Here is a 26,453-nt window from a genome sequence, read left to right as displayed (position 1 = left end):
GTGAGTAATGTCAGGACAGATAACCAAATGACCCTGTGTCATAAGATTTGTCATGCAAACTATAAGTGCATAACAGATACTTGTTGAAGGTCCTGGAGTTGCTGCTCCTTTCCTCATGTTTTCTGTTGCTAGATGAAATACCTAACCACTATGAAAACAGAGCCATAATAACATTAAAAAAGTTGACCTGAAAATAGCTCTTAAAAAAAACAAAAACAAACAAACAAAAAAAAACCTGTGCTGACGTCTCAAAGACCTGGGTGGAGAAAATTTTCCATTCACTTTTTACTCCCCCAAGCAAACAAGGAAAGCCAGAAAGTCATGTAAATACATATATTTGCTTTGGGGAATCACCCAGAAAGATAACAGCTTTTGGGGGCATGCAGAAATCCTCCGTTCTGGTCCCAAGGAACTTTGAATTGAGTTTCTCACACAGGTCAGAAGGGGCAGTCCAAGGGAGCAAGAAGGTGGAGCTAGCGACCTGAGAGTCCCTCCAGTCAACCAGACTTCAAGTGCCAGTAGAACACCTCGTGGATGGATTAACTGGATGGTGGCTGCTGTTGCCCTGTGCTACAAGTAGCTTTCAGCACACACCTTGAATTCTCCTGTCCATGCTAGGCACATGGAGCTGAAGGAGACCACCCGTGATCACGCAGGAATGCGCAATTTGGCCTTCCAGGTAAGCGTGGTTTCCTTTGCTTTGCAGGGAAGAGAAAGGACTTAAAAACAATGAACAAGGCTTACCTCAGAGTAAAGAAAGAGCAATTTCTGCTCTCTGCCTGCAGATAGTCAACAACACCTTATATGCTTTGCACTGATATCCTGCCAAAGTACAATGCTCTTATACAAAAAGCCACAATTGACACATTCAGGAATAAGCTCGTCTCACTCCCTTCATCTGCTATCTGGTATACTGACATCTCTGAAAAGTCTCCCTACTCAGTAATATTTGGTAAGCTGACAGGTCTCACAACTAACTCATCCTGTTTTCCTATCTGTTGTATCAATTGCTGCTTTTTCCTGAGGATACTTAATTTACAGTTCTGTTGAAGAGGAGATCAAAATTATGTAGCAGACATACATCTCATCAAAGCAATGTATATTAATAACATGGGAAAAATAATCATACAATCAGAGTGGGGCATATCTTCTTTCTTCCACAATTAAGATAAGTGTAACTGTGTGTTCTGCTCTGGAGAAGAACACAGAGTGGAGGTAAGGAGCCAACACAGAAGGTTCTTCATATTATGTGCATGAGGGAATGTTAACAAATATTTAAACATTGCAGATTTCAAAAGCTGAAGCACCAAAAAACAAACAAACAAACAAAAACCTATTAACCAGTCAGTTATTGTTTCTCAGTGCTTGGCATCCCTGCACTTTCAAAGGAATCAGAGTAGGAACAAACAACACAAATCTACAGCCTAGCCAGTTTGCCATACTTTGTTAGTGAAAGTAGGATGGGCAGAGGAGAGCCTGGTGCTCTGATGCATGCTCCAGTGGTAATGCATCCCTTAATGTCATCCTAGAGCCTTCAATCCTTACACTGTCACAGAGCTCAGCTAACAGGAAGGACAGCACATAGTGGGTATGAATATCAGCCAACGCTATTCAAATAATGCAGAAAATGTTTGCAGAAGCTAAGCATGCAGAATATTTTCTAACACCAATAAATATACAAGCACTCTGTCCTAATAATTAAATATTCATTGGGCTATAGAGACACACATACAAGAGACTGATTTGATAACCTGCCAGCTGGGGAATATTTGCGGAATGTAAAGGAGCTAGGGTCAAGTCCCTACTCCAGTCAATAGTTAATAATTCACGCTAAGTGGGACAGCTTCAAGAGGAGACAGAGTGATAACTCTCTTAAAACATGATAGCCCAGTGGTTAGGGCATTCTCCTGGGTAATCACAGTGCCCTCGTTGCATCTCTGATTCAGAGCAGATATACAAGCAATATGAACTTGTGTCTCTTTCAGTGCAAATGATTGAGTTAAGTGAGAACTTCATCCAGGCTTTGCTTGCACACAACGCAGGTGCCCAAGTCAGCTTCCGAAATCTGTGCATACAGATTCACAGAGGAGAGAAGCATCTCCTCTAGCTGCAGAAGCTCAGTGCCAAATGCTCTTGAATGGCACAAACTGGAAAACATCTAATTCCTCAGCAGTCTCTGTGGAGTACAGAGCAGTGACTAGTTAATTTCCTGCCTTGGACAGCTGCCTCACCTGGACAATATGCAGAGACCCCAGGAGTTCCTCTCCCGCTTGCAGCAGAGGTTTGCAAGAGCATGGACATCTCATTTGATTTAAATAATCTAAACGTAAAATTACTGAGACTAGCCATTAATGAAATCTGGGACTTGAGTCAGGTTTTCTGGTTATTTTTTATTTTTTTTTATTGGAACACCAGAAGAAGTTAACATTTACATTTTTGCTATCTCTGACTCAACATATAAATCACTCTCTTGGCAAAGTAAGCACAGAAGAAAATAGATAACTTCCTGCATAAAGAAAAACAAAAGCAAACAAACAAACAAAAAACACTTCACAGGAGAAGCCACTGTGTAGAAGAAACACATCTATTTTTTTTCCTATTTTCTTGTATTTGATCTTTTCTTGGACAAGCAGTACTCTTCTTCCTCCTTGATATAGTATCTTCTAGTATTAAGTATCTTCCCTGCAGCACGAAACCAAAAAGTGTTCTCAAAATAAATTCATTTAAGCCATTTTTAAGTACCAATGAGGGGTTGCACTCCAAAAGTACCTTCAGATGTACCTGAGCTGTTTAATGATTAACTTGCAAAGTGATAGAAAAAATCAGGGACAAAGTAAACCCCAGTTAGGTAGTTTGTTTTATAAAGTAAATATGTTAAGAAAACAGCTCTTGATGTTATTACAAAGCGGTTAAATACTAACAAGTGCTGTCGAATGGATTATATTTGAGCTTTATTATGCCAAGAATGATTGGCCTTTTGCCTGATGATGTAGAGGGACTCTTAACGGGATGAAGAGGTTGTTAACAAAGTAATGTGTCTTTCAACTAGGCATGCAAATGTTCAAAGGGGATAACTATTTGAGCTTTTTTTAATTTTACATTGGCTATTGATATTTAAACATACATCCTTTAATGTTATAATTGAATTTCCACTACATTACAGGAGTGTAAAACTTTTTCAACCAAACTATAGTAGACCTTAAAAATCAGTTATCTAATGTTAACCTTCAGAGATGCATCCATGTAGCGTAAAGTTCTACTAATTCCATCAATTACATTTCTTATAATGCTTGATCCTGCAAAATATCAGCTACCACTTCTGTATGCTTCATGGATTCCACTGGAACCATAGGTATAGCTGCAAAAACTGCAGTTCCTATTTTATTGCCTTGTGATATAGCCAGTACTTGGGAGACTCAGAAGCAACTTTCTTTCCTCATTCATGTGAGAAACTAAGTTGTGTTTTTGCAGTAGAGAATTACTTTTCTATATTCCAAGCTAGTTGTGTAGTCATAATAAGGAGAAATGCTAAGTAGATAAGTGGACAGTAGAAGGCCTCACTGTTCCAAAATAAGGTGGAAGCTTGAGAAAAACAGGATGACCAGTGTGGGAACAGTAAAACAAAGATCACAGGTTCTCAAAACATAAGAAAGGGGAAAAAAAGGGGGGGAAGGGAGAAATTAAAGGCTTGAAAAAAAAAAAGAAAAATTGTACATATATGGTATAGAAGAACGTCGAGTAGCTTGTGAACCTGTAGTACTCAGCCAATGACGAAACAGGGGTGGTGATCAGGTGTCAGGTAATAGGGAATAAAAGGTTATGATTTGTTTACTGTAATGCGCTCCTAATTGGCAGGACGCCCACCATTGCAATTGTGAATAAAATAGCTTCACAGAAGATCCTGTCTGAAGAAAATTATTTGAGATTTTTCTCACATTCACAACTTGTAATGCTCTCAAAGGAAAACACACAGCAAATCCCAAATGTACAGCTCCACTGTATCTCTCTCTCTCACTGATTTTAAGGCTCCCTTACTAGCAGCCATTTGGGTGCATTACAATGGGTAAGTTTCTTGTATTGATTTTAAGAAGACACATAGCTCTAGCCACACTATCAGTCTGCCCAAACACTCCAAGGCAATGTACCCAGAATAAAACCCCAATGCAAACATTAGGCCTACATGGAAATGTTACCTGCATTGGATGCAAACTCATAGCTAGAATAAACAGATTGCTGCATTGTTTAAACCATCAGATTCAGGTTTTTAATTGTTTTGTTCCCTTAAATATGTCTTGCAATTTAAGGAACCTGAATCATCAACAGATACATTATCCTCATAGTCTCATCATTACCCAGAAGACTGTCCATGCTAAGTGTGTACAGATCAATGTAATATATTGTGTCTATATCTACAATAATGTCATAACGTACATAGACGCTGCAGTGTCTCTTGCTTTCAGTCTGATTCAGTTAGCTTCTCTCTGATGGCGTTGGCTAAAGGTTCACTGCAGCTTCCCACTGGATTTTCTGCTCACAAATCCAGCTACACCGACAGTAACGTTAATATTCAGATGTTAGCATTTGCCTAGCTTGTGTTTAGCCTGCATTTAAGATGCAATGGTTTTACTTGTTTAGTTCTGATGATTCAGATCTCTGCTAATAATGACATTAAACAAGAAGTCACACAACCCTCAAGGGATGAAAAGAGATGGCTCATAAAGGAACGGTAAGCGGAAGTGGGATGAAAAAAATGCCCTGACTCAGGGAGGAATTGGGAGTTAAAAAAATAAACTAAATACAATGCAAAGGGCAGATAACAGGTAATAAATATTTATTGTTCACTAGCCTCTGACTGACAGTGTTATGATGCATTAAGCAGTCAGAACCGGTTTTTGTAGCCTAGCACACCATGCTGTTAAGGAGCTCACCTGAGGAAGGATCTCAGATATAACTCTGCCTTTTATGCATGCTGCATAAGGTGCTGCCCTAACAAATGCAGCTTTCATACTCCATTCCACTCAAACAATGTATCTATAAAAATGACGTTTATTTCTCTTAGTATTTATCAGCATTCTCCACAGCATCCTAGATACTCAAGTCTGGTTGCCTAACAAAGAGTATATGCACTGTGAAGAATATCCTATTTTATGGGCATCCCTGTTATAATTTTCCTTGAAAATTATGAAGGCATTGCACTGTATAACATCATCAGACACAGGCAGGAAACTATGTAGTCCTTTCTCACATTTTCCAAATTTGCTTTCCAAAGCCATGCTGGCATTTATTTATTTATTTATTTTAAGAAGTGTTTTCCTACTATGATATACCACCCTGTCTCTTGCAGGAAATAGTAAAAGCCAGTCATACCTCTACAGACTTTTGTACTGAGGCTAAGTAAATATATTTAAGATTCTTGTCTTTGTTATCCTCTTTGTGTTCCAGCTTGCCATCAACAGATGTTTTGAATGCCACAGCTACAGGGGTTATGTATACTTTGTTATCCTCCCTCTTTCAGTTTTTCTGAATTTTGCTTTCTGGTCCTCATACACTTACTTGTTCTATTTCTTTTGTACAGCCAGCTTCTGCCAGTCTATCATTGTAACTTTTTTATCCTGCATTTCAAATACCATCTGACTGTCCTACTGGTAGAAGACAGACAACTTAAGCTTTTAAAGAAAACTAACATACTAAGAGGTCGGTGAGCTTAATTTACAGCCTGTTTCAAAATATCTCATGAAAATTTAGCCAGTTAAATTTAAATCTGGCACTACACATTTTTTATTTTGTCTTTTATTTACCTTATCTCCTGTCTTTGCGATTTGTTTAACCTCAGTTTAAGGCATGGATAATGGATATTCATCATTCTGGGATAACACTTTCGATCCTGTATGCTGAATTTCATAATCTGACAGAAAATTATGAAAACTATTATTATGGATCAAAAAAATTTCCCCTTTTATTTCAGTATTTAACATTCATTTAAATTTCTTCAGAATGATGACACTGGTTAATCAGACAGTAGATGTTGGAACACCTCAGATTAATGGTCTTAAGCTGCACTGAATATTAAAAGAATTAAAAAGTTTTGAACTATAAATCATGTGACTTCATTTCAATTGACTGAAAGCAATCCACGAAATCCACCTAATCCAACATGGTAAATTAAAATGTTTGCTTTTGAAGCATCTGTTTTGCACTGAGTTGCTTAAGCACCCTAATCTCCAGAGCGGAAGTAATGATCCACCCTTAAATGTAAAACAGTTAAAGCATCTGTTTGGATTCTCTGACAAACATTTTGTTTAAATCACTACCTGGAAGGGGTGGAAAACAATCTACTCTTGAGTGGATGCCTTTGTTAAAAGTGCAACCAAAAGCAAGTGCTAGAAGTACTCTCTATAAAACCAATTATCCCTCAAAACCCCAGGAGAAGGTAGGAGGGAAGCTCAAGGAATGTAGTTATTCAAAAAGACTAGTCGAATAAACAGCTTGTCTACAGGGAAGCAAACAGACATTGAAGGAGCACAAGTACAAGATAAATCCATGCCCTTGCCATTTAATCAAATATTTTGCAAACAGGAAACTCCAATCAGTAACGTACAACAGAATGTGCAAGTTGTATAACACTGTTCTTATTTGCCAACATTCAAAGTAAATGGATCAAGTCTGTAACCTTTTCAGCGTAGCCTAGAGGGAAGAGGATTTTCCCATCCAACTTGTTCTAATTTGTTTTTAACTTCCTTCTTCCTTATGTCAATGCAGATTGACTAAGTTCAGAATTGACTTGGCATGTTGCTGGATCTGTGGTCATAACAGGCTACAGAAGATGTGGCCTGTGGCCATGAAGACAAAGTTCGGGAGCACCTCTTATGAAGACAGGCTGAGAGATGGGGTCATTCTGTCTGGAGAAGAGAAGTCTCCAGGAAGACCTGGAGGTCTTCCAGTACCTAAAAGGGGCCTTCCAGTATCTAAAAGGGGCCTGCAGGAAAGCTGGGGAGGGACTCTTTGTCAGAGAGTGGAGTGTCAGGACAAGGAGTAGTGGTTTTAAACTAAAAAAAGGGTAGATTTAGATTAGATATTGGGAAGAAGTTCTTTACTCTGAGGCTGGTGAGGAACAGGTTGCCCAGAGAAGCTGTGGATGCCCCATCCCTGGAGGTGTTCAAGGCCAGGCTGGATGGGGCTTTGGGCAACCTGGTCTGGTGGGAGGTGTCCCTGCCCATGGCAGGGGATGGAACTGGGTGATCTTTAAGGTCCCTTCCAACACAAACCATTCTATGATTCTATAAAAGGCATACCACAGAGAACTTATGTAGTAAATCTAACTGCTGTCTATAAAGACACTCTGAGAGTTTATTTCAGAAACAATAGAAGTACATGTTAAAACAACGTACACATTTACTACATATGCATTAATAGATGGCATTGTCTTGAACAAAGGTACTAACATCAGGGGGAGGTCCAAATAGGCCATTTTAGAATTGGTGGGAAGAATGGACAAATCTTTGTAAGCCTTCTAAACCACTCCTAGGGCAAAGGGCAGCACTGTCAGAAGATGTTAGTTTCAATCAAGAAAACAGCAGATTCACATTAGCCAAGCTCCACCCATGACCAACAAAGCTTTGTGCAGCAGTGTGGGGGCTTGAACACATTAGTTTTGTACACTGAGTTTTGGGCTCTTCTGTAAGACTAAAGTAAAACACGGAAGTGCAAGCATCAGGATAAATCAGTTCTCACTCTACACAAGAAAAGCTTTCAGCTTTTGATGTGAACTGAGATAATTTCCGGTCTTGTATCCCAGAATAACACCGAAGACATGGACATTATCGATCAGGACAGTATTGGAGACAGTTCACAGAAAATCAAGAATTCACAAAAGGACAAAACTGTACTTAATAATAAGGTATGTTTTTTACTTTCTTCTTCTTTTTCCTTTGAGAGGTAAAATAAATACAGGTATTAGAACAATCTTATGTAAATTCATAAACCACAAATTCAATGTGAGTTGCTGTGATAGCACATCCAATACAGATATTTTAACAAAACATGAATTTGATTTAAAATTCATAAACTTACAGGGAAGCCAGTTCTGTTCTCAGAAATAAATTAACAACAAATATACAAACAAAATAGAAAATCGATAAGGACATGTAGGATCCAAGAAAAAAAAAAAGTTTTCTAATGCCGAAATGGCTTCATGCAAGATATACAACAGGCATCAGAAATGGTAGTCAGAGGGAATACTGGAGACAAGATGCTGAACTGGAAGTATTTTCTCCTGAGATGTTGAAAGAGACTACCTGGAAACACTGTTTTTAGTGATACTATCTTTCAGTCATACAGGGTGTCGTAGATATTGTTAAATACCTGCTCATCCAAAATAAGGGAAATTTCAGAAAAAGGGGAAATTTCAAAAAAACTCAAACTGGAGGCAACAGCTCTGACTTGTGATAGACCAAAGAAAATAAACCAACCAAACAAACAAAAAGATGAGAATACAATAGAAATGACTTCAATAACATGTCTATTTTGACATCTTTTACTAGTAGGTTTGTCTAAGCCCACATTGTATGTGGGCCACACTATAAAGGCTGGAGTAACATTAAAAAAAAAAACAACACATGGAGCTTTTTTGCCAAAAGCAGGTATTTTTCTAGTGTCATATACTAATATTTCCACATCCACACTTAGAAAATAATCTGCTATTCAGAATTTTTTTGTTAAAAACATTAAGTAACCATGTTGTAATCATACTTACTTATCAAGTTTGTTTACGGTACTTGAAGCCACACATAAGAAGCAGAGGTTTCCTGATGCTGGGTATTAATCTTCCAATGGGTTTTTCATATGAACAGAGGCAGCAAAGGCATGTTTGCCTCCTCTGTGCTCCTCAAAGCTGAAGTGATTCCAAATTTACAGTGATGGAAGGGATCACTCATGCAATTCTGATATGCAGACCTGGAAACTGGATCCTAGGAGAGGAATGTGGTAGACAATGCCTATATCTGCCTCTTCAAAAAAGTCATCAAGAAGGAAATTATCAAAAGAAAAGAGGACTTTCAGAACTGTTGGAAACTGCTGAAAATTTAAGAAAATTTGTGGCAGTCAATGAAAGCTCAATTTTAAGTCAAAAAAGCTGCTTTCCAACTGAAAAGGTTCAGCTGAAAACATTCAGCCAGTACTGTGTACAAATATACTACATATACACATATCCTCACCGACACGTTCTCAAGGCACACCATGCCTTGAGGCAGAAGAGTTTATCTGGGGACTCTGGAGCAGACTGACTTTGCTATGCCCCTGGTGGTTGAAGTCTATATCCTCCATACAGTGCTTTGGTGAGCCTCAACAAGGACCAACACCTCCCCAGGAGCCAGATCTGGCTTTATGTTTGGCCAAAGAAAAAGAAAGAAAATGGTTTGGATCCATTCTCCTTTTCCCTCGTGCATCTGCATGGAGTTAGATACAAAGTGGTTTGATTTCAGATTTTCTAAATACTTTGATTTTTTTCTAAACTTCTTTGATTTCAGATTTTCGTAACACTTTTTAATGTAGACTTAGGAAATAATTTGTGACAATAATAACATAATAATATTCTAGACCTATTTAAATACCTTGTAAACAACATGAAAAGATATGGATTGATGCTTTTTACAATGAAACAAAATTTAAAAATACTGAATCAATAGTAGAAAAAAATAGGTGACATTCTCAAGACAAATACTCCTTCCCAGCTTTCATTGCCCAGAAACTTTATGGCACCAGTGTATTCCACAGATTTAAAGGGCCAGGGTGCAGGTAGTAGGTGATCCTCCTTGCCTGGGGAGGACAACACGGCATGGGGAAAAGGGACAAGGGAGCACAGTCTCGACTGGATAACACAAAGCAGGTAGGTTGGTGATGGTGGTAGGGATGGAGGAGGGACATGTGGAACATCAGCATCATGCTACAGCTTGGAGAGAGGACAAGGTGCCACGGGAAGTGCAGTCATCTGCAAAACTGGATGCACGGCTCCTCAACCCAGAGGACAATTCACTCCTGATCTATAACATAGGCCTGAGCTTTTTCTATTTACATAATCAAAAATCTGTGAGAAGCATTGGCATGCAATATAACTTGAAGCCCAGGGAAAAATCAATCAATCAATCAACCAATACCCTCTGCACTCACTGTCCCTCAAGTGAGAAGTCCATCTTCTATAGCTACCGGGAGGAGTGCTCCCAGCTACCAAAACAATAGCAATTCAGCAGGCAGCAACATCTGCATTTTCAGATTTGCTCTATTTCATAGTTGATACCAAAGACAGAAAGAAATTAATGTAACTTAGAGTGCAGCTCCACACAGTCACATGAGTCCCACCCATCCTGCTGTAGAAATTTCAGTTAAGAGGACTGAGAGATTCCTATCTGTGTTTCAGTGGGATTTGTTGTAAGGGAATGAATAGCAATTTCAACATATGTACTCCTACATACCATTTTAATTACAGGCCATACATCTGTCCTTTGTCTTGTGCCCGTGAGCTGTTTTGTTTCAAGTTTCTTGCTAGAAACAGTGGGCTTGCCAGGACTGTCAATGGAGGCCCCAGCATGGGCATAAAAGCCAGGCCAAAGGCAGGGTCATGCTCCAGGGCATGCTCTGGTATACAAAAAGCAGCCTGGGGAACAGGGCTGGCATAAATAATTGTGACATAGGAAAGGTAAATTCCCACGCAGCCTGCCACTGCTCCAAGCTGCATTGGGTTTTTTCCTCCCTAGAGGGTAGCACATCACCCAGCATGGAAGGAAAGCACTGCTTGCTTTTGTGGTAGTCTCCAGCGTGGAGCACATGACTGGTCATGCTGCTCTGACTGGGTGTTAAAACCAGAAGCAGTACAGCAGCAAGGCACACAGCAATGGAGTTGCTGTGCCGCCTTCAAATGCTCCAGGGCTCACCTGGGTCCCCGCTGACTGCAGGCCCCACCACAGAGCTTGAACATGGCCTGCCATGAGCACCGAGGTGCACATGGGTGGGACAGGCACCTGGTGTGCCTCCGAGCAGCATAGTGCCACTGCCCAGCGGCCATGTAGGGAACATCAGGGAAGCCATGTAGCTTCCAGATGCCATGAGGACAGCCACCAAGCATGACAGAGAGAGCCCTATGCTTGGCGCAGCACTGGAACAAAATTTGCTGTGGTTTTGGCAGAGAAATGGGAACTATCCAGAAGATGCAAGTGCTCAAAATGAGAGATTAAGAGAAGAGCTTTGTAGTGTTCCTGATAAGAAACTGCCATATTAGACTGCAAATATATACTTCAAGGTAAGATTAGTAACCTAAAGTAATTAATTAAGGATAGGAGGAAAAATGGATGTTTTCCTACAAAGGGAGATCCAGGTACGAAACAGGAATACATTCTGGAGTTTATGCTAGGCCCACTGGCCGTAGTGAAATAAGCTTCAAGGCGAAGGCAAGGTATCAGTGCAAGTGCCTGTTTTTGCAAGCCATGTGAATCCAGACTGCCATAGGCACCCAGCTTGCCTGCACGTGGGCCTGGAAACAGCAGGCCCCCAGCATCCCAGGCCATGCCAGGACACAGAGCCCCAGGCTACCCTGCATGCAAAAGCTGTAAGACCCCCCAGGCCTGCCCCATCCACAGCACAGCTGGCCGAAAACAAAACATGCAAAATTTATTGAATTTGTAGCTGAGATCACACTGTGGTTATTCAAAATATGGATGTTATTAGGAGACAGACTTACGTGGAGCAAAAAGGTGTATCTCTGATGAGATTGTGCTGTCAGGACAAATTTCAAGTTTCTGTTGCTTTCCTAACGAGTAAATTAATTGGCTTAGCTAATTGTTTAAAATGCTAACCCCTAAAATTTAACCATTCTCCATAAATAAAATTTCCATTCAACCATATTAAGGTTTGGCAAATAGAGAAGTAACAAAAACAGGCAGTCACTAATGGGAAGTGTTGAGCGATCTCAGCACTTGAGGGTGACAGAGCACTGGCACAGGTTGTCCAGAGAAGTTGTGGCATCACCTTCTCTGAAGATACCCAAAACCCTCCTGGGTGCCATCCTTAAAAATATGCTGTAGGTCATCCTGCTTGGCAGGAGAATTGGACTAGATGATCTTCAGAGGTCCCTTCTCCCTTCCAACCTCAGACATTCTGCGATTCTGTGATCTGGTTAGTAGGCAACCATACTATCCCCACCCCTAGCATTCACTCTTCAGTAGGTATGCAACGCTAATTTGTACAGGTGCGTCTTTAACTCCAAGTAACACTAGAGGGTTTTTGTCCTTTATTTCCTCGTTCAAAATTGTGTGAAAGTCTTGGAAAAGTTTGTAACTCGGAACACTGGTGAGTTGGCAGTCATGGTCTAACTAGTGCATTTGCCTGCTAGTTATCACAGCCTTGGTGGCAGAAAGGAGAGTTGGAGCTGTGCTCACAATACAGAAGGAAGTCTTGTGACTGCTTCAGCCATTTGCCTGCGGGGATTTGTGTTTTTCACGTTACTTAACAAGCATGCACCCTTCTCACAGCATTGGTACTGATCTGTTTTCCAGACGGATGAACACATCAATATTGAGAGTGATCTGCATGAAAACAAACACAACTCAGCAGCTGAGGAACAACCACACTTAAAAGGGTAATGTCTTTTGGATGAGTAAGTGTTCTATTGACTTTATTCCAGCCTAAGCAGTCAGCAGCCAGTGTTTCTGCATCTGGAGCAACAGCTCAAAATTTTACAGCTGTGTCCCTGTGCAACACAGACTTTTGTATCACAATTTGGGTAATACAGAAACACATTGTATTTTAAAAGATTATACCTTTCAACTGGCATATGATTACGGAACACTTCTAAAACCTTGCAAATTAAAGGAGCAATTTTATTTCTTTTTAAAATTAGCTGTATGTCCAATATTTCTGTAAGGGCATTCTTAAAAGAGGCCTTAAACAGTATGCTCTTGCAGGAAGTGCAAGATTCACTATTGTCAGATTCACTACTTCAGTTTACATAGCTATTTACCTATTTACCCCACTGCAAATTATGAGTAGAATAGATGTTAAAAAAAAAAAACATTTTGATCTGTTAGAAATTTTACATTTCATTAGCAGTAACACTAAATGACTACACAGTGAAAGTATACATTTTACTTGTGGATTAGTATTTTGGCAAAAACTACAAACCCTGTATAAGAAATTCAAAAATTTAAGATAGAATACATAAAATTTTACTTTAACGTCTTAATATTTTTCTGTCATATTGAAACTTCATATAAATCCTCATAGAAGTCACACAATTTTTTTGCTGATTTCTATTTCTGCACTCTATTATACATTATGCCATTTCAGCTTTGAACCTATGTTTCTATCAGCATATTCTAGGAACTGACTTGCTGGATATCCTAAATAGGAGTTTGTCTAACTCAAACTGAACTACTTGAAATGATCTCATGCTTGTAGAAATGATACACTTATATACAGAAGCAGTAATTTTGGTGACTTCATTTATGCTTCTGAATTGTACTGAGAGAACTTTAAAGACTTCTTAATACGATAAGGTTTGCTGTTGACATCATATTATTAAAATACTGTTTCAAAGAGCCAGCAAAAGTCTTTAGATATCATTTGAATTTTCTCTCGTTTCTATTCTGTGTTCTTTGACGATTTTGTCATTCCTGTAGCAGTACATAACATGAAACAATTTCTTGTTTAAAACACTTTGGGTCTTCTCTACCAAAACAAAAGGTGATATTTATTAGATCAAACACCAGAACGACTTACTAAGAGTCACCAGTGGCAAGTATCCGGTGTCTACCCAGAAGTAAATTAATTGCACAGGCAAATGTTGGCACAGAAGTGCACGTATAAGGTCTGCCCTCTTCAGACCTCAGCCTCTGCCCTGAGAGAGGCAGAGGTAGGTAAGAGACGAAATAGTCATTCTCATAGAATGGCTCAGGTTGGAAGGGACCTTAAAGATCATCAACTTCCAACTCCCCTGCCATGGGCAGAGCTGCCACCCAGTAGATCAGGTTGCCCAGGGCCTCATCCAAGGTCTTGAACACTTCCAGGAATGGGGCATCCACAGCTTCTCTGGGCAACCTTTTCCAGTGCCTCACCACCCTCTGAGTGAAAAATTTCCTCCTAACCTCTAATCTAAATCTCCCCTCTTTTAGTTTAAAACCATTTAAAACCTTGTCCCGTCATTATCTGACTGAGCAAAAAGTTCCTCTCCATCATTTTTATAAGCCCCCTTTCGTTACTGAAAAGCTACAATAAGGTCACCCCAGAGCCTTCTCTTCTTCAGACTGAACACCCCCAGATCTATCAGCCTTCCTTCATAGGAGAGGTGCTCCAGCCCTCTGACAAATACTGTATGTTTGTCATTTATTTTGGTTTATTTGTACTCCTATGGAGACCCAAGGGCTAACAGGTTTAACTCACAGGGCCTAGGTCCCCTTGTTCTTCCAATAGCAGAAGGTATCATGGCCTTGAGCTGCAAAAGCTGTTTGCAGACTGGAAGCTGAAGAGCACTTTTCTCTATTTTAATTATATTCAGGCTACTGCTTGTCCTGTGTTGTTGGATTTGTTCTTGGGGTCTAAGTTTATTTTTGTGTTGAGCACCTGACAACAGCAAGGTAGCTCTAAAAGCATGCCCTAATGTGATTTAATGTATTCCTTGTGTCTGGTTAAAAGAAGTATTCACAAAGTGCCCCTTAATTTCAAATGCATCGATTTCTTTCAACTGAACAGCTTGTGATCCGAGACGCAAAACCTTTGAAAGATCAGTCTGGATAACAATGATATGCAATATGCACAAGGTGGTAGCATTCACTTGGAGAGTACGTGCAGACCAGAACAAGGATTTAACTGAGATGCAAAATGAAAGCAAAAATAGTTTTGGTATACAAAAATGTTTCACATTAAAGTTCTCTTTTAATGTGCTTAAATGACATCTGCTTTTTCAACATCTTCTATTAAGTAAAAGCCAACAGCAGTGTGCTGCACTTTAAGCCCCTAGGGTCAGCCTTTAACAAACAATGTTTATTTAGTGAAGTAACCAAACTTCATTAAGAAGATGATTTTTTGTCCCCTTTCAGAACAGAGCTGTATATTTATAACATATATGCCCGAATTTTTAAGATATGCTTATACCAACATGATAACCACTAAAAACTAAAATAACAAAGGAGGGAAAGATGTTAGATTAAATAAGAAATTATAAAGAATTGTAATCTTAAAATAATGATTTTAAATGCCTTTTATGTCTTTTAAAGGACTCAAAAGACATAGTAACAGATAATAGCAACTATTTTCTCCTTTTTTTTTTCTTTTTTTTTTTATTGACGGAAGAACAATAAACTTGATAAAGTCACTCTGGCTTTTTCATGCCAGTGTCTTTCATTTCTACTTTTCTTTTCTTTTCCTGTTATATCTAATCTCTCCTGAGATTGAGTGGCTAACCTAATGTTCTAAAAAGTAAAAGCAAAGAATTATTATTTGTGAAGTAACAGGAATTCCTAGGAAAACAAACAAACAAATAAACAAAGAAAACCTGAAATATAAAAAGCTATCAAGATATCTCAGAGGTCCTGTTACTCTTTGAACTGAACACGTATTTTCATTCTCTACTGAGTGCTAATGTAAATTAAGTTAATATTCCTTGTTTTTCTCCTTTTTTTTTTTTTTTAAAGTGCAGAAAAGTAGGGTATTCATGCTGAATTTCAGCATGCATCTGACTCCAGCTACAATTAGTTTCCCAACAAGTACAGTCTGGATGATTAGCTACTCTAAACACATCACTGTCTTTGTAGACGTTAAGGCTATGAGGCACCACTTTAGAGAGACATAAGCTATAGCTGTGATTTCTTTTTCAGCTTGAACAATACTGAGGCACTTATTTAGCTAAAGCTTATGTAACTAAAATACACCCACATCATCAGTGTATTTAACATTGGAAATCTGTGCTGAATTAATTCCCTTAACTGCTATTTCCCTAAATCTCAGCCTTTCTCATGAAATCACTTTGTGTTACTCTTGGTGAAATGAGAAAAAAATAAGAAAAAAAAAAAGTATTTTGTATTTTAATAGACACTAGGAAAGGACATTCAAATATTAAAAATTATTCTACCTTCTATGAACTGATGAGTCTTAGATTAAAGGTTAGTGTAAATAACAAATTTTCAAATCCAGAAGCATCTGTGAACACTATAATGTTTTAGATTGATACTGGTTATTTTGCATCCACAAGTGCAGATGGAAGCTACATGCTTTAAGACAAACTCTTTAATATTATTTATTTCTAGGAATGTTATATTTTCATAGGAATGTCACACAATTATTTTTTCAGCCTTCCTTCAAACCTCCTCTAATCTATTCCCTTGGGCCTTCGCAACTATAGCAACACTTCTCCACACAGCAGTGCTGGGCTGACTGTACTAACAACTTTTGTGGGACTAGTAATGGACACAGAATCTTTATCTACCTACCTAGTCTGCACTAACCTTGTAAAACAGGCCTCCTCACAGAAGAACTGTACTGTGGAGGCTGGCAGAACTGGCCTGCTGACTTCGGCCCTTCAGATACCTGCCAGATTTTCCTTTTTACTTGTTTAACATCAAACAAGAGAATTCCCTCCCAAAAAAGTTTTGAAGATATCAAAATTATTTTCTTTGGCACTTAGGGTTCCAAATTTATCTCTTACTCTGGTGAAGAATAGTCCAGCAGAGAAATTTTTGTCAATTTAACCTGATGTTCCTGTGGAAACTACTTTTTTAATCTATAACTCAAGTTTCTGTTCTGTTTGTTTTTCACATTTTCCTAGGCCTTTAGAAAAGAAATATGATAAAGCCTGTGATTTTTGCAAGAAACATAAAACCAGAATCAACTATGTGATCTATGGAATATTAATAACAGGTACAGTATATTACACTTAGTGTTGCTGAAGCCTTACTTATTTACCTGTACAAGGTTGTACATTATGCTTTTCTTCTATCTGATACAAAAACTCTTGACTATCTTAAAAAATGCATTTGAAAGGAGGTAAAAGTGAATTTAGTCCCAGAGAAAGTTCCAGATTTCAAACCTCCACTCGTTCCCAAACACAACAAAACCACAAACTTTGCTACACTGCTCTTCTAGCATGTTTTAACTCTGACTAACTGTTTTTCAGGGGATAAAAGGGTAGTTCAATCTCCATGTCTACTCAATTAATATCCATCTTCAAGAAGCTAGTTAAATTACAGTGTTAGGAACTTGCTCAAATCGATGAAATTCCTCTAAAAAGAGTCAGGGAACAACCTGGATGGAACATAAGTCAGCAGGCTAGAAATGAAAGCTTTCTGCTCTAATCCATATCACTCAATACCTACAGCAAATGTCTGCTTTAAGCAATGTTGTGTTGTATGTCAGCATGTAGTGCAATGTCATTCAATTATTCTTGTTTGTTACTTTCCTAATTATCCAGTAGGTTGGTTTGTTTTCTTCAACTTCACAAAGTTTATTTTTAAGATCTTCCTTTTGAACACTTAGTGAGAACATGTAGACCTAAACATGCCCATTTGATAGGTATCAGCATAATGTAAAGTGGTTATATAAGAGACTCACATACAGAATATCCTTTCCAACTAGCATCAGCTCTTCTTGCTTTGTAATAGTACAGAAGTATCCTGGCTTAAGAAAGGAGGTGAGTTCTAAGAATATGTCAGGGGTTCATACATTAATTCCATAAAAAAAACTTGCCTTAAAAAAATCAGTAGTTCTTTCTTATTTGTCATAGACAAAATCAGATTAGTATTTAAAACCACCTTTTCCATAGCCAGCATGTATAAGCATTGAAACTGCCAAATGACGAATGATTAATAACTACTTTATGAAATAAATACATAAACTGCTTTTAAGCTTCCCAGTTAGTTCAGAGGGCAATCAAATCAGGCAATTGGCAAATGTTTTTAAATGTTTCTTCAAGTTTTATTGGATAAACTCATCCTCTTGTGAAAGAAGAAACAAGATGTATTTTCTTCAATTCACTATTTTTACACAGGAAAAAAGCAGCTATATAGATGTGTTTGATTTTCCAAAATGATTAATATAACTTATATGAACTTGACCTGGCCAAGGTATATATATTCTGCTTTCACAAAAGAAAGTTACCAAAGAACAATTCCACCATTTTCCAGCAATGCAGTTTCATATCAATAAACATAAGTAACAAAACTATTTATGAAAGCTGAATTTCTCAATAGTTAGGCCAAGAGTCAGAAAAGCACTCAAGGCAATCAAAAGATAAGCACAGGCCTGAGTTTAGCCACATCCTTAACACTGAATTTAAGATCTGATTGTGTTTTCAAAGAGACCAGACTGATATGTGTTTTCGTTTCTGTGACAGCTTACTTGGCAGTAGTTATTGCGGCCTGCAGCTTGAATTTTCAGAGGGCCTTTCCTCTCCTCATCATTACTGTCCTAGCTGTCGTCTTCATCTGCTGGGATTTTTTAGTAGCGAAGTATGAAGACAGAGTTGCTGCATTTTTTTCCCCTGGAGAAAGATATTTGGAGAAACAGTGGTTTTGGCTGAAATGGTAAATATGAATGACTACCTATTTATATAAAAGAATAAAGTGTTAGTCAATTTACCTTTAAATCTTTCTTTAAACTTCTGGCCCATAAGCCATGGGATGGATCATAAGCTCATAAGCCAATATGGATCAATCATAAAGAAAATGCAATAAGACCAAATGATAAATATAGGTTTTTTGTGGTTTGTTTTGTTTTTTTCCAGTTTGGAGATGTCAGGCACACCCTTAATATTTTAATGCAGTAGTCAGGTGTCAGGAATCTTTACAGAAAGATAATGTCTGCTGCATTCATTCTACAAGCCAAAATGTGTCATTGTCGGCTGTTCAGAGAACTGAAGTCTGTTATCTAAGCACTACTTGTTCACATACCCCATAGCAATGACCTCTAAGCTTTTTTACTTTAATCTTCAGGCGTCAAAACATACCAGCTACATTTGGTATTGTAATAAGGTCATACAATCTTATTTGGGATTGTAGACATTTATCCAGTAGACAAATGGTAGATATTTAGATATGGTTGCTTTTTATTCCAAATATTCCTTAGCAGTTATCAGGAATATTTAACTTATTACTGGGTAAATGGGGTGTAAAAGGAGGCCCACAGAGTTTCCAAAGGACAAAAAAAAATCCTTAAAAAGAAAATGAATGTGGTCAGTCACCTTCACTCTCAACTACATCACTTTCTCTCAGAAGGAGAAAAAGCTCTAAGGAGGAGTCATTCTGGGTTCAGGAAAATGAACCTGAATGAATCGTTTTAAGATTTTTATATGGTTTTACCCCAGGAGCAGGAATTTCTAAGAAAGATGCTATAAAGATTGTAGTGCTTCTGCTTCCGAGTCACATTAGAGAGCAATTGCACACTAGTACCTATGTTAGACAATTTGGCAGCATCTCTGGGGAGAGGAGGAGCACAAAGACCAGGAGGACTCTGATGGGCAGATGGAACAAGTCAGGGTCAGTAAGTGCTGTATTATTATGCAGGCTGCAATCTGTAAATGGCGTGTGTCAGATCAAGTGCTTAACTGTAGGTCACAGATTCCTACAGGAGACAGAAAATCTCTCAGGTGCAGAAAGTGTTATTTAGCATTGCAGTGGACAAAACATTTTGTGAAGCTAGTTTGCAGTATTTTTGATCCAGGTCTAAAAACAAAATTTGGTTATCTAGGTACCACTGGTATCACTGGAAGCTAAACAACAGCTAGACATAGGTAACATGAAAGAACTGGGACCCTGTTTAATCTTCCTGTCTGTAAATGGGATGATGTATGTCCTTGTCTCTCAGACTGTCATTGGGATAGTTACCCTAATACGGAAGTGTTGTGGTTTAATGCGGTCGGCAGCTAAACACCACACAGCCATTCGCTCACCCTCCCCACTCCCTCTCTGGGATGGGGGAGAGAAATGGGAAAGTGAAGCCTGTGAGTTGAGATAAAGACAGTTTATTAAGACAGGGAAAATAATAATAATAATAATAATAATAATAATAGTATTAATAATAATAATGTGTACGAAATAAGTGATGCACAATGCAATTGCTCACCACCCGTTGACCGATGCCCAGCCTATCCCCGAGCAGCCGGCCCCCCCCCCCCACCCCGGCTAGCCACCCCTATATATTGTTCAGCATGACGTCAGATGGTATGGAATACCCCTTTGGCCAGTTTGGGTCAGCTGTCCTGGGTCTGTCCCCTCCCAGCTCCTGCTGCACCCCTAGCCTGCTCGCTGGCAGGACAGAGCGAGAAGCTGAGAAGTCCTTGGCTTGGTGTAAGCACTGCTCTACAACAATTGAAACATCAGCATGTTATCAGCACTCTTCTCATCCTAATCCAAAACATAGCACCCTACCAGCTACTAAGAGAAGATTAACTCTATCCTAACTGAAACCAGGACAGGAAGCCAGACACAGTTCTATGTTAGTGGGGACCATAGAAACACTGAACACAGATGTGGACAGTGCTCTTGTTATTTCTAAGATGGTTAAAATTGCTATGACTAGAAGTTATTTTTTAAACAGATTACAGCCAGTTGCAAAGTACACGAATTTCATAGGCCCACCAGTTAAACTGCACAATTCATTTTGAAATGAAATGAAATGAAAACCACACGATCAGGCTGACCTGCCCAGATCTAAGAAATGAATCAAGAGAGATGACAGGAAGGGAAAAGGAGGATAGAGTGAGAAGAAATTTTCATTTCATTTAACAGAAATAATGCTCAGACAAAAGTCACTTGTGTTTTATTGTTTTTTCCCCACACTTTGACTTTGGGGACAGGTCGGAGAACAATTCTAAATGCCAGCAAGGGATGTTGCTGTTAGAGTAGCATGAGTAGCACAAGTAAGTATGGTTTCCTGCTTATGTACTGCTAAACATTTCAGCTTAAAACGTGCTCAGAGTTCTCGTTCACAGACAGCTGTAAATGTACAGGGGACAAGGGGAGAAGGAATGTCTGGTCTCCTTCACAATGTCATGCCTGACACTTTTTTCTCTTGCAGGGTGCTGTGTGCAGCTCTTATCATAGCTATCATCCTCTGGCTCATCTTTGACACAGCGAAACAGGGATCCCGCCAGATGATCTCCTTTGGTGGGCTTGTGATGTATGTTGTCTTGATGTTTATTTTCTCCAAATACCCAACCAGAGTGAGTATCTAGTCTATTTTATAACTTTTGTATTTTGAGTTTAATGTCTCAAAACTATTTCCCTACCCTAGTGCCGAGTTCAGTAAAAGTATCTTAAATCCTATGAACATCAAAATTTAAACTTGTCAGAGCACAGTGACATGTTTTACTTCTGAAGAAAGCCATTCTGATCTGACATCTTGGGAAGCACACACAGGGCTGTACCGGCAGCTGGCTCTCACTTTTCTGGGAGGCTACATCCTGTCCTTTGTACTAGCACGTCTGCGGATGGAGATGCATTTGCTCCCAGAGCATCATGGCAAGGCTAGGCAGTTTGCTCTGTGCCTCAACCAGAGCAGGCTCACCGCAGCTCCCAAGATGTCACAGGTGCTTGTATGAATACATTATTGTCATATCAACACAAATTGAGTGCAACTGGAGATGGGCTCCTCTTCTGTGGTTCTTACTGCCTCGTAAGTTTGATTCCCACTGCAAATGCCAAGCTCCGTCCCTCAGATTTCATTAACGTGTTCCCATAGGCTTGTTGATGCCATTTATTTTAATTTTCCAGCTGAGATGTCCACCTTAATACCCTGCACTGCTGTGATACTACAACGGGGTTAATTCAGCCACCACACCTCTCACCTCAGCTTTTATCCCTGTGTGTATGCCAACCATATAGTGTCTGCTTTTACTGGTTGTGTATTAATCTACTGTCCGGGTCATCACGTTTCACCAACATTTTTTTAACACTCCTACATTTGTGCTGAGGATTTGCTTCACAGAAATAGCTCCCTCAGCATGGACTGGTGGCCCTGCCACTCCCCATCCTTTACAACTGCTACTGCCTCCAGCTGAGGTGAAAACTTGTATGGTCCAAATCCTTTGTGCTTTCCCAGGGGTTCTTGTTACACCTAATTGGCTTGTGTTATTCAAATATCATCTGAATAAATTAGCAAGTGCCATCTCAGCTCTTTGCCTTGTAAGTTATCAGATTTAGATTCGGTGTTCACAAAACAAAGATGTTTACTGAGGCAGCAGAACAGAAATCTGAAGTATAGTAAGGAGTGACTGGTCACATACTGCCACAGTTTTTCAATCAAACTGCCTTTATATCATATGAATTGCAATAGCCAACACTAAGTAGCTCTCAACTAGCCAAGCTCTTTAAAGCTGGGGAAGACAAATATGGTTGAAATTACTTTAAAAATAGTAAAATCACTTTATTCCCAGTCCAGATATGTGAAGTGTCCCTATGGTTAGTTAATTTTTTTTCTGATGTTTCCACTCCAGTTAAAAAAAAAAAAAGAAAAAAAAGAAGAATCATGTCAAAGTAACACTTGTCTGCTGCCATCATGTATATTTCATACATCTTTAAGCTTTAACATCTTTAACACAGGAAGAACAGTTTCTCCTTTTCTTTCTCCTTGTTTACTTGCACTCTGTAATTGTGAAATGGACATGTTCTTACTTATCTAGACAGGTTTTCAGCATCTAGCTCAGATACAGACAACCACATCTCAGACCCTTTGAGCCCCCTTGAACATGTTTTGGCAGCTGCTGCTGCTACCCTGAAGTAAGCCAGACAATCCTTACATTATTTTAACAAACATCTAAAGTATATTATTATATATTTAAATAACAAGTGGTTTCTCTCCTTCTTTTTTATTGTTTTTATTTTTCTGTCCATCTAGGTTGTTTGGAGACCTGTATTTTCGGGAATAGCAATGCAGTTTATTCTTGGAATTCTTCTTCTGAGGACCAAAGTGGGGTTTGATGTATTTAACTGGCTAGGAATTCAGATCCAGGTAAACTACTGGACAAAAACATTTTTTTTTATATCATTTTCTGTCTTAAGATTCTTACATAGCAGTCTGGCAATGCAATGATCCATTTGCCCTGGGATGTTTCCCCAGCTGAGAAAAACTGAGATCTCAGAGTGGTAATTAACAACCTGAATTCAATCTTCTCATTTCTGTTTTGCCCAATTAGCACAAGACCTTGTGGGACAGCTTGATAAGTAATGACCAGAGTAACTCTGTTTGTTAGTGCCTCTACTTTCCTTGGATTAAAATCATAACTTGCATCCCTCCAAATACACAGAAAAACTATTCTTCCATGACACTTATAGAAACTTAGACTTGGTCCAACTCCAAAACATCCTTCTGATAATGCTGCTGTGATTAAAAGCCTTGGGATTTAGCAAGGCAGAACAATCATTATCCTCAGAATAGCCCATGGTCGTGGTCACAGTGGCATTTCATAATTCTCACAACATGTAAAAAACTAAATTCAAGTAGAAGTGGCAGAATCCACAGTTGGGACCAGACAAAACAGCTCGCTGCAAGCAGTAAGGGATCTTTAGGGAGGTGACAAGATCCTGCCACAGGTATCTCTACAGCAGTCTGCAGGCACAATTTCTTTTTTAAAAAGTCCATTGCTGAAAGGTAATAATTAAGATAAATCCAAAAAGCAGGTCAGAGAGTACCCACTGAAGGACATTCAGACTTTCCACCCCAGGGATACTACTCACACAACTGTTCTTCACAGTACAGATAATTAAGTGCATTTAAATCAAGACAGTGCAGAATGTACCGTTTCTGTGAGAGAGTGAAGGCACAGGTCTGACGTCTGTCTGGCTGCTAATCTGCAAGCAGCAGGAGTCATCCGGGTTTTGTCACTACATTCTCAGCCTCCCCTTCCAATTTCGACTGAAGTGGGTCTAGTGCCCCCTTTTGTTAGCTCCGGATAGTTTACAGCTGCTCCTCGCATAACTCGTTACTCTGGCTATTACATTTCCATTTTAAACAGAATCATTAATAGCATATGTTGTCATCAGGAATATAAAACTGCACCACATTACCAAAATTAAAAAGAAAAAGCTTCTTTTATGACAGCTTTTGGCTACTCTTTTCACAACTCACTAGTTCAACCATTAAATTTAAACTGTAATTTATTGTACATATTAACATTAAGGGAGTGTAGAAATACACCACAATATCAGGATTAAAAAATACATTTTTATTTTATTGTAGTTTATTGCCTTTATTTTGTTGGGTGCAACAGGAAAGCTTGCCCTGTGCTTTTCATCTACACAGTTTGAAATAATCTGCATTCATAGAGGAACAGAGCAGAGACCCCTGATTCAGCCAGACACAGTCAGTTAAGCCTGGACTCATAAAGAGCAGAGCACAAGCTCCTCAGACCTCACCAGATAGCTGCAGGAAGACTAGCAATATTTGCATATGTTTTATCATGAACATGGACTAGCAATATTTGCATATTTTTTATCATGGACATGGAGCCTATGACTAATTTCCTTTGCTTTCTGTTTGTAGACTTTTCTGGAGTACTCTGACACAGGTGCTAAGTTTGTGTTCGGTGAAAAGTATACAGATCATTTATTTGCTTTTAAGGTAAGGAAGCTTTTATATATGCTGTATAGACAGATAGGCAACAGAGAAAGGACGAGTATGCTTGGGAAATATATATCTTGTGATACCAGTGCAGTAACCAAACAGATCAGCTAAGAGGAAAACTCTTCCTTGTTCTACTCTGAATAGAAATTTTGGAAACCTCGCGTATCAGGGATTGTAATGATAGGAGAAAGAGTAATGGTTTTAAACTAAAACAGGGTAGATTTAGAATAGATATTTGGAAGAAATTCTTTAATCTGAGGGTGGTGAGGCACAGGAACAGGTTGCCCAGAGAAGCTGCGGATGTCCCACCCTTGGGAGTGTTTAAAGCCAGATTAGAAGGGGCTTTGAGCAAGCTGGTCTAGTAGGAGGTGTCCCTGCCCATGGCAAGGGGGTTGGAACTGGCTGATCTTTATGGTCCCTTCCAACCCAAACCATTCTGTGATTTTGTGATTCTATGATGAAGCCCTTCATTTACTGCCAGGCGCTGACTGAGGTTACACTTGTTTAGTCCAGTTACAGCAACATATATCACAAGTATACAAGACTTTGGGATATGTTTCTACAAGGAATAGGTTAAAAGGCTCCTCTCTGGTCCTGCTGAAACAAATATTATCTCAAGCCTATCTTTCCCACCCATCCACAAGTAAAGGTGCTATATTATGTTATGTTGTTACGTTGTCCTATTCTAAAGTGCTGTGTAGACCACTGCCTCACAGACATTGCCCCTGTAGAAGTGGAGAGCCTAGTTTTATCCTTATACCTAGTAGAAGGGGCCCATGCATAAGCACAAAGAATTGCATTGAGTCATGTCTGGCATTCATGTGATCCCATGGAGATTCCCCTGCTCTCCCTTAGAATTTGTAGGGAAACTGTTGTAATACAGCTCTGTGCTCTTTACCATGTAACAGCATGCTGTCTGGTTTTGTTCCCACATAGAGTCCATGCCATGACACTAGTCTGGAATCAAGAACATTTATACGTTCAAAACAACATCATCAACAACAAAAATAATGCAAAATGTATAAGGACTTTATTAGGGACCATTCATCTGATCAGACAGAGACTACTGTCAGGAACTTCAGACATCTGACCATGGGCTTACAAAATTTTTATCTTCTTTCTTGCCTGAATGTGATATTCCAAACTAGATATATTTCACACTTAGCACTATTGCTTCTTAAAAATAAAAAATAAAAATAAAAAAAGATGTTACCTATAAGATATGCTGTTACTAAGAATACTCATAATAATTTAACAGGGAAAAAAAAAGAAGCATTTCAGCAAGGAATAGAAATTACATTTTAATTACAGTATTTTGTCTTCCTTCTGGTTTCCTTTTCGGTCTTCTCTCACCTGTACTTTATTAAACACTCAAATGGCAACTTGCATTCATGATTACATATTTTGGGGGTGAAATGATTTTATCCCTAACCCCATCCCAAATGCTATTTTTCCTGTGTTTCTGCACAGTGCATTCTGAATATGATTTTTCAAGTTAATTTTATAATGCTTCTGAGATGACGCAAAACATTTTGCTGACTAAAGCCGTAACTATTGACCAGACTGTAAAAAGTTTGCTTCCATGCACACAAACAGCAACCAGTTTTACTGTATGTGGAATTTCTAGAAGATGATAACAAGCACAAAAAGGCATTTTCACACTGAAAAACAAACAAACAAAAAAAACACAATGTGTTGATTTTCAGAGCTGCATATGTCTTTGTATAGGAATATATACAGTAAACATAGTGGCAGATAAGCACACAGCATGACAAAACATCCTCCATCCACTACTTCTGTAGAAAGAGATTTCTGTCTTTCTACAATGTTCATGAGTGACAGCCAGCCTATTATCTCTTGAA

At 38.9% G+C, this 26,453-nt stretch overlaps 1 protein-coding gene across 1 annotated transcript in view; it reads left to right on the top strand.

Moving 5' to 3' along the window:
• Window positions 1–526: 526 nt before the first annotated feature.
• The window catches only part of SLC28A3 (solute carrier family 28 member 3), a 45,766-nt gene continuing 19,839 nt past the window's right edge, over window positions 527–26,453 (top strand). Inside the window, exons 1-8 of the mRNA XM_040541187.1 lie at window positions 527–679; window positions 7,796–7,897; window positions 12,543–12,625; window positions 16,805–16,896; window positions 18,368–18,557; window positions 21,049–21,193; window positions 22,867–22,980; window positions 24,511–24,588. Of these exons, the coding sequence (XP_040397121.1) occupies window positions 623–679; window positions 7,796–7,897; window positions 12,543–12,625; window positions 16,805–16,896; window positions 18,368–18,557; window positions 21,049–21,193; window positions 22,867–22,980; window positions 24,511–24,588 (861 nt within the window). The 5' untranslated portion in view covers window positions 527–622. The remainder of the gene's footprint in view (window positions 680–7,795; window positions 7,898–12,542; window positions 12,626–16,804; window positions 16,897–18,367; window positions 18,558–21,048; window positions 21,194–22,866; window positions 22,981–24,510; window positions 24,589–26,453) is intronic.

The sequence above is a fragment of the Cygnus olor genome, chromosome Z (assembly GCF_009769625.2).
Source record: "Cygnus olor isolate bCygOlo1 chromosome Z, bCygOlo1.pri.v2, whole genome shotgun sequence".
Taxonomy (NCBI): domain Eukaryota; kingdom Metazoa; phylum Chordata; class Aves; order Anseriformes; family Anatidae; genus Cygnus; species Cygnus olor.
Note: the sequence above shows the minus strand (reverse complement) of the source record. Positions and strands in the feature narration are given on the sequence as shown.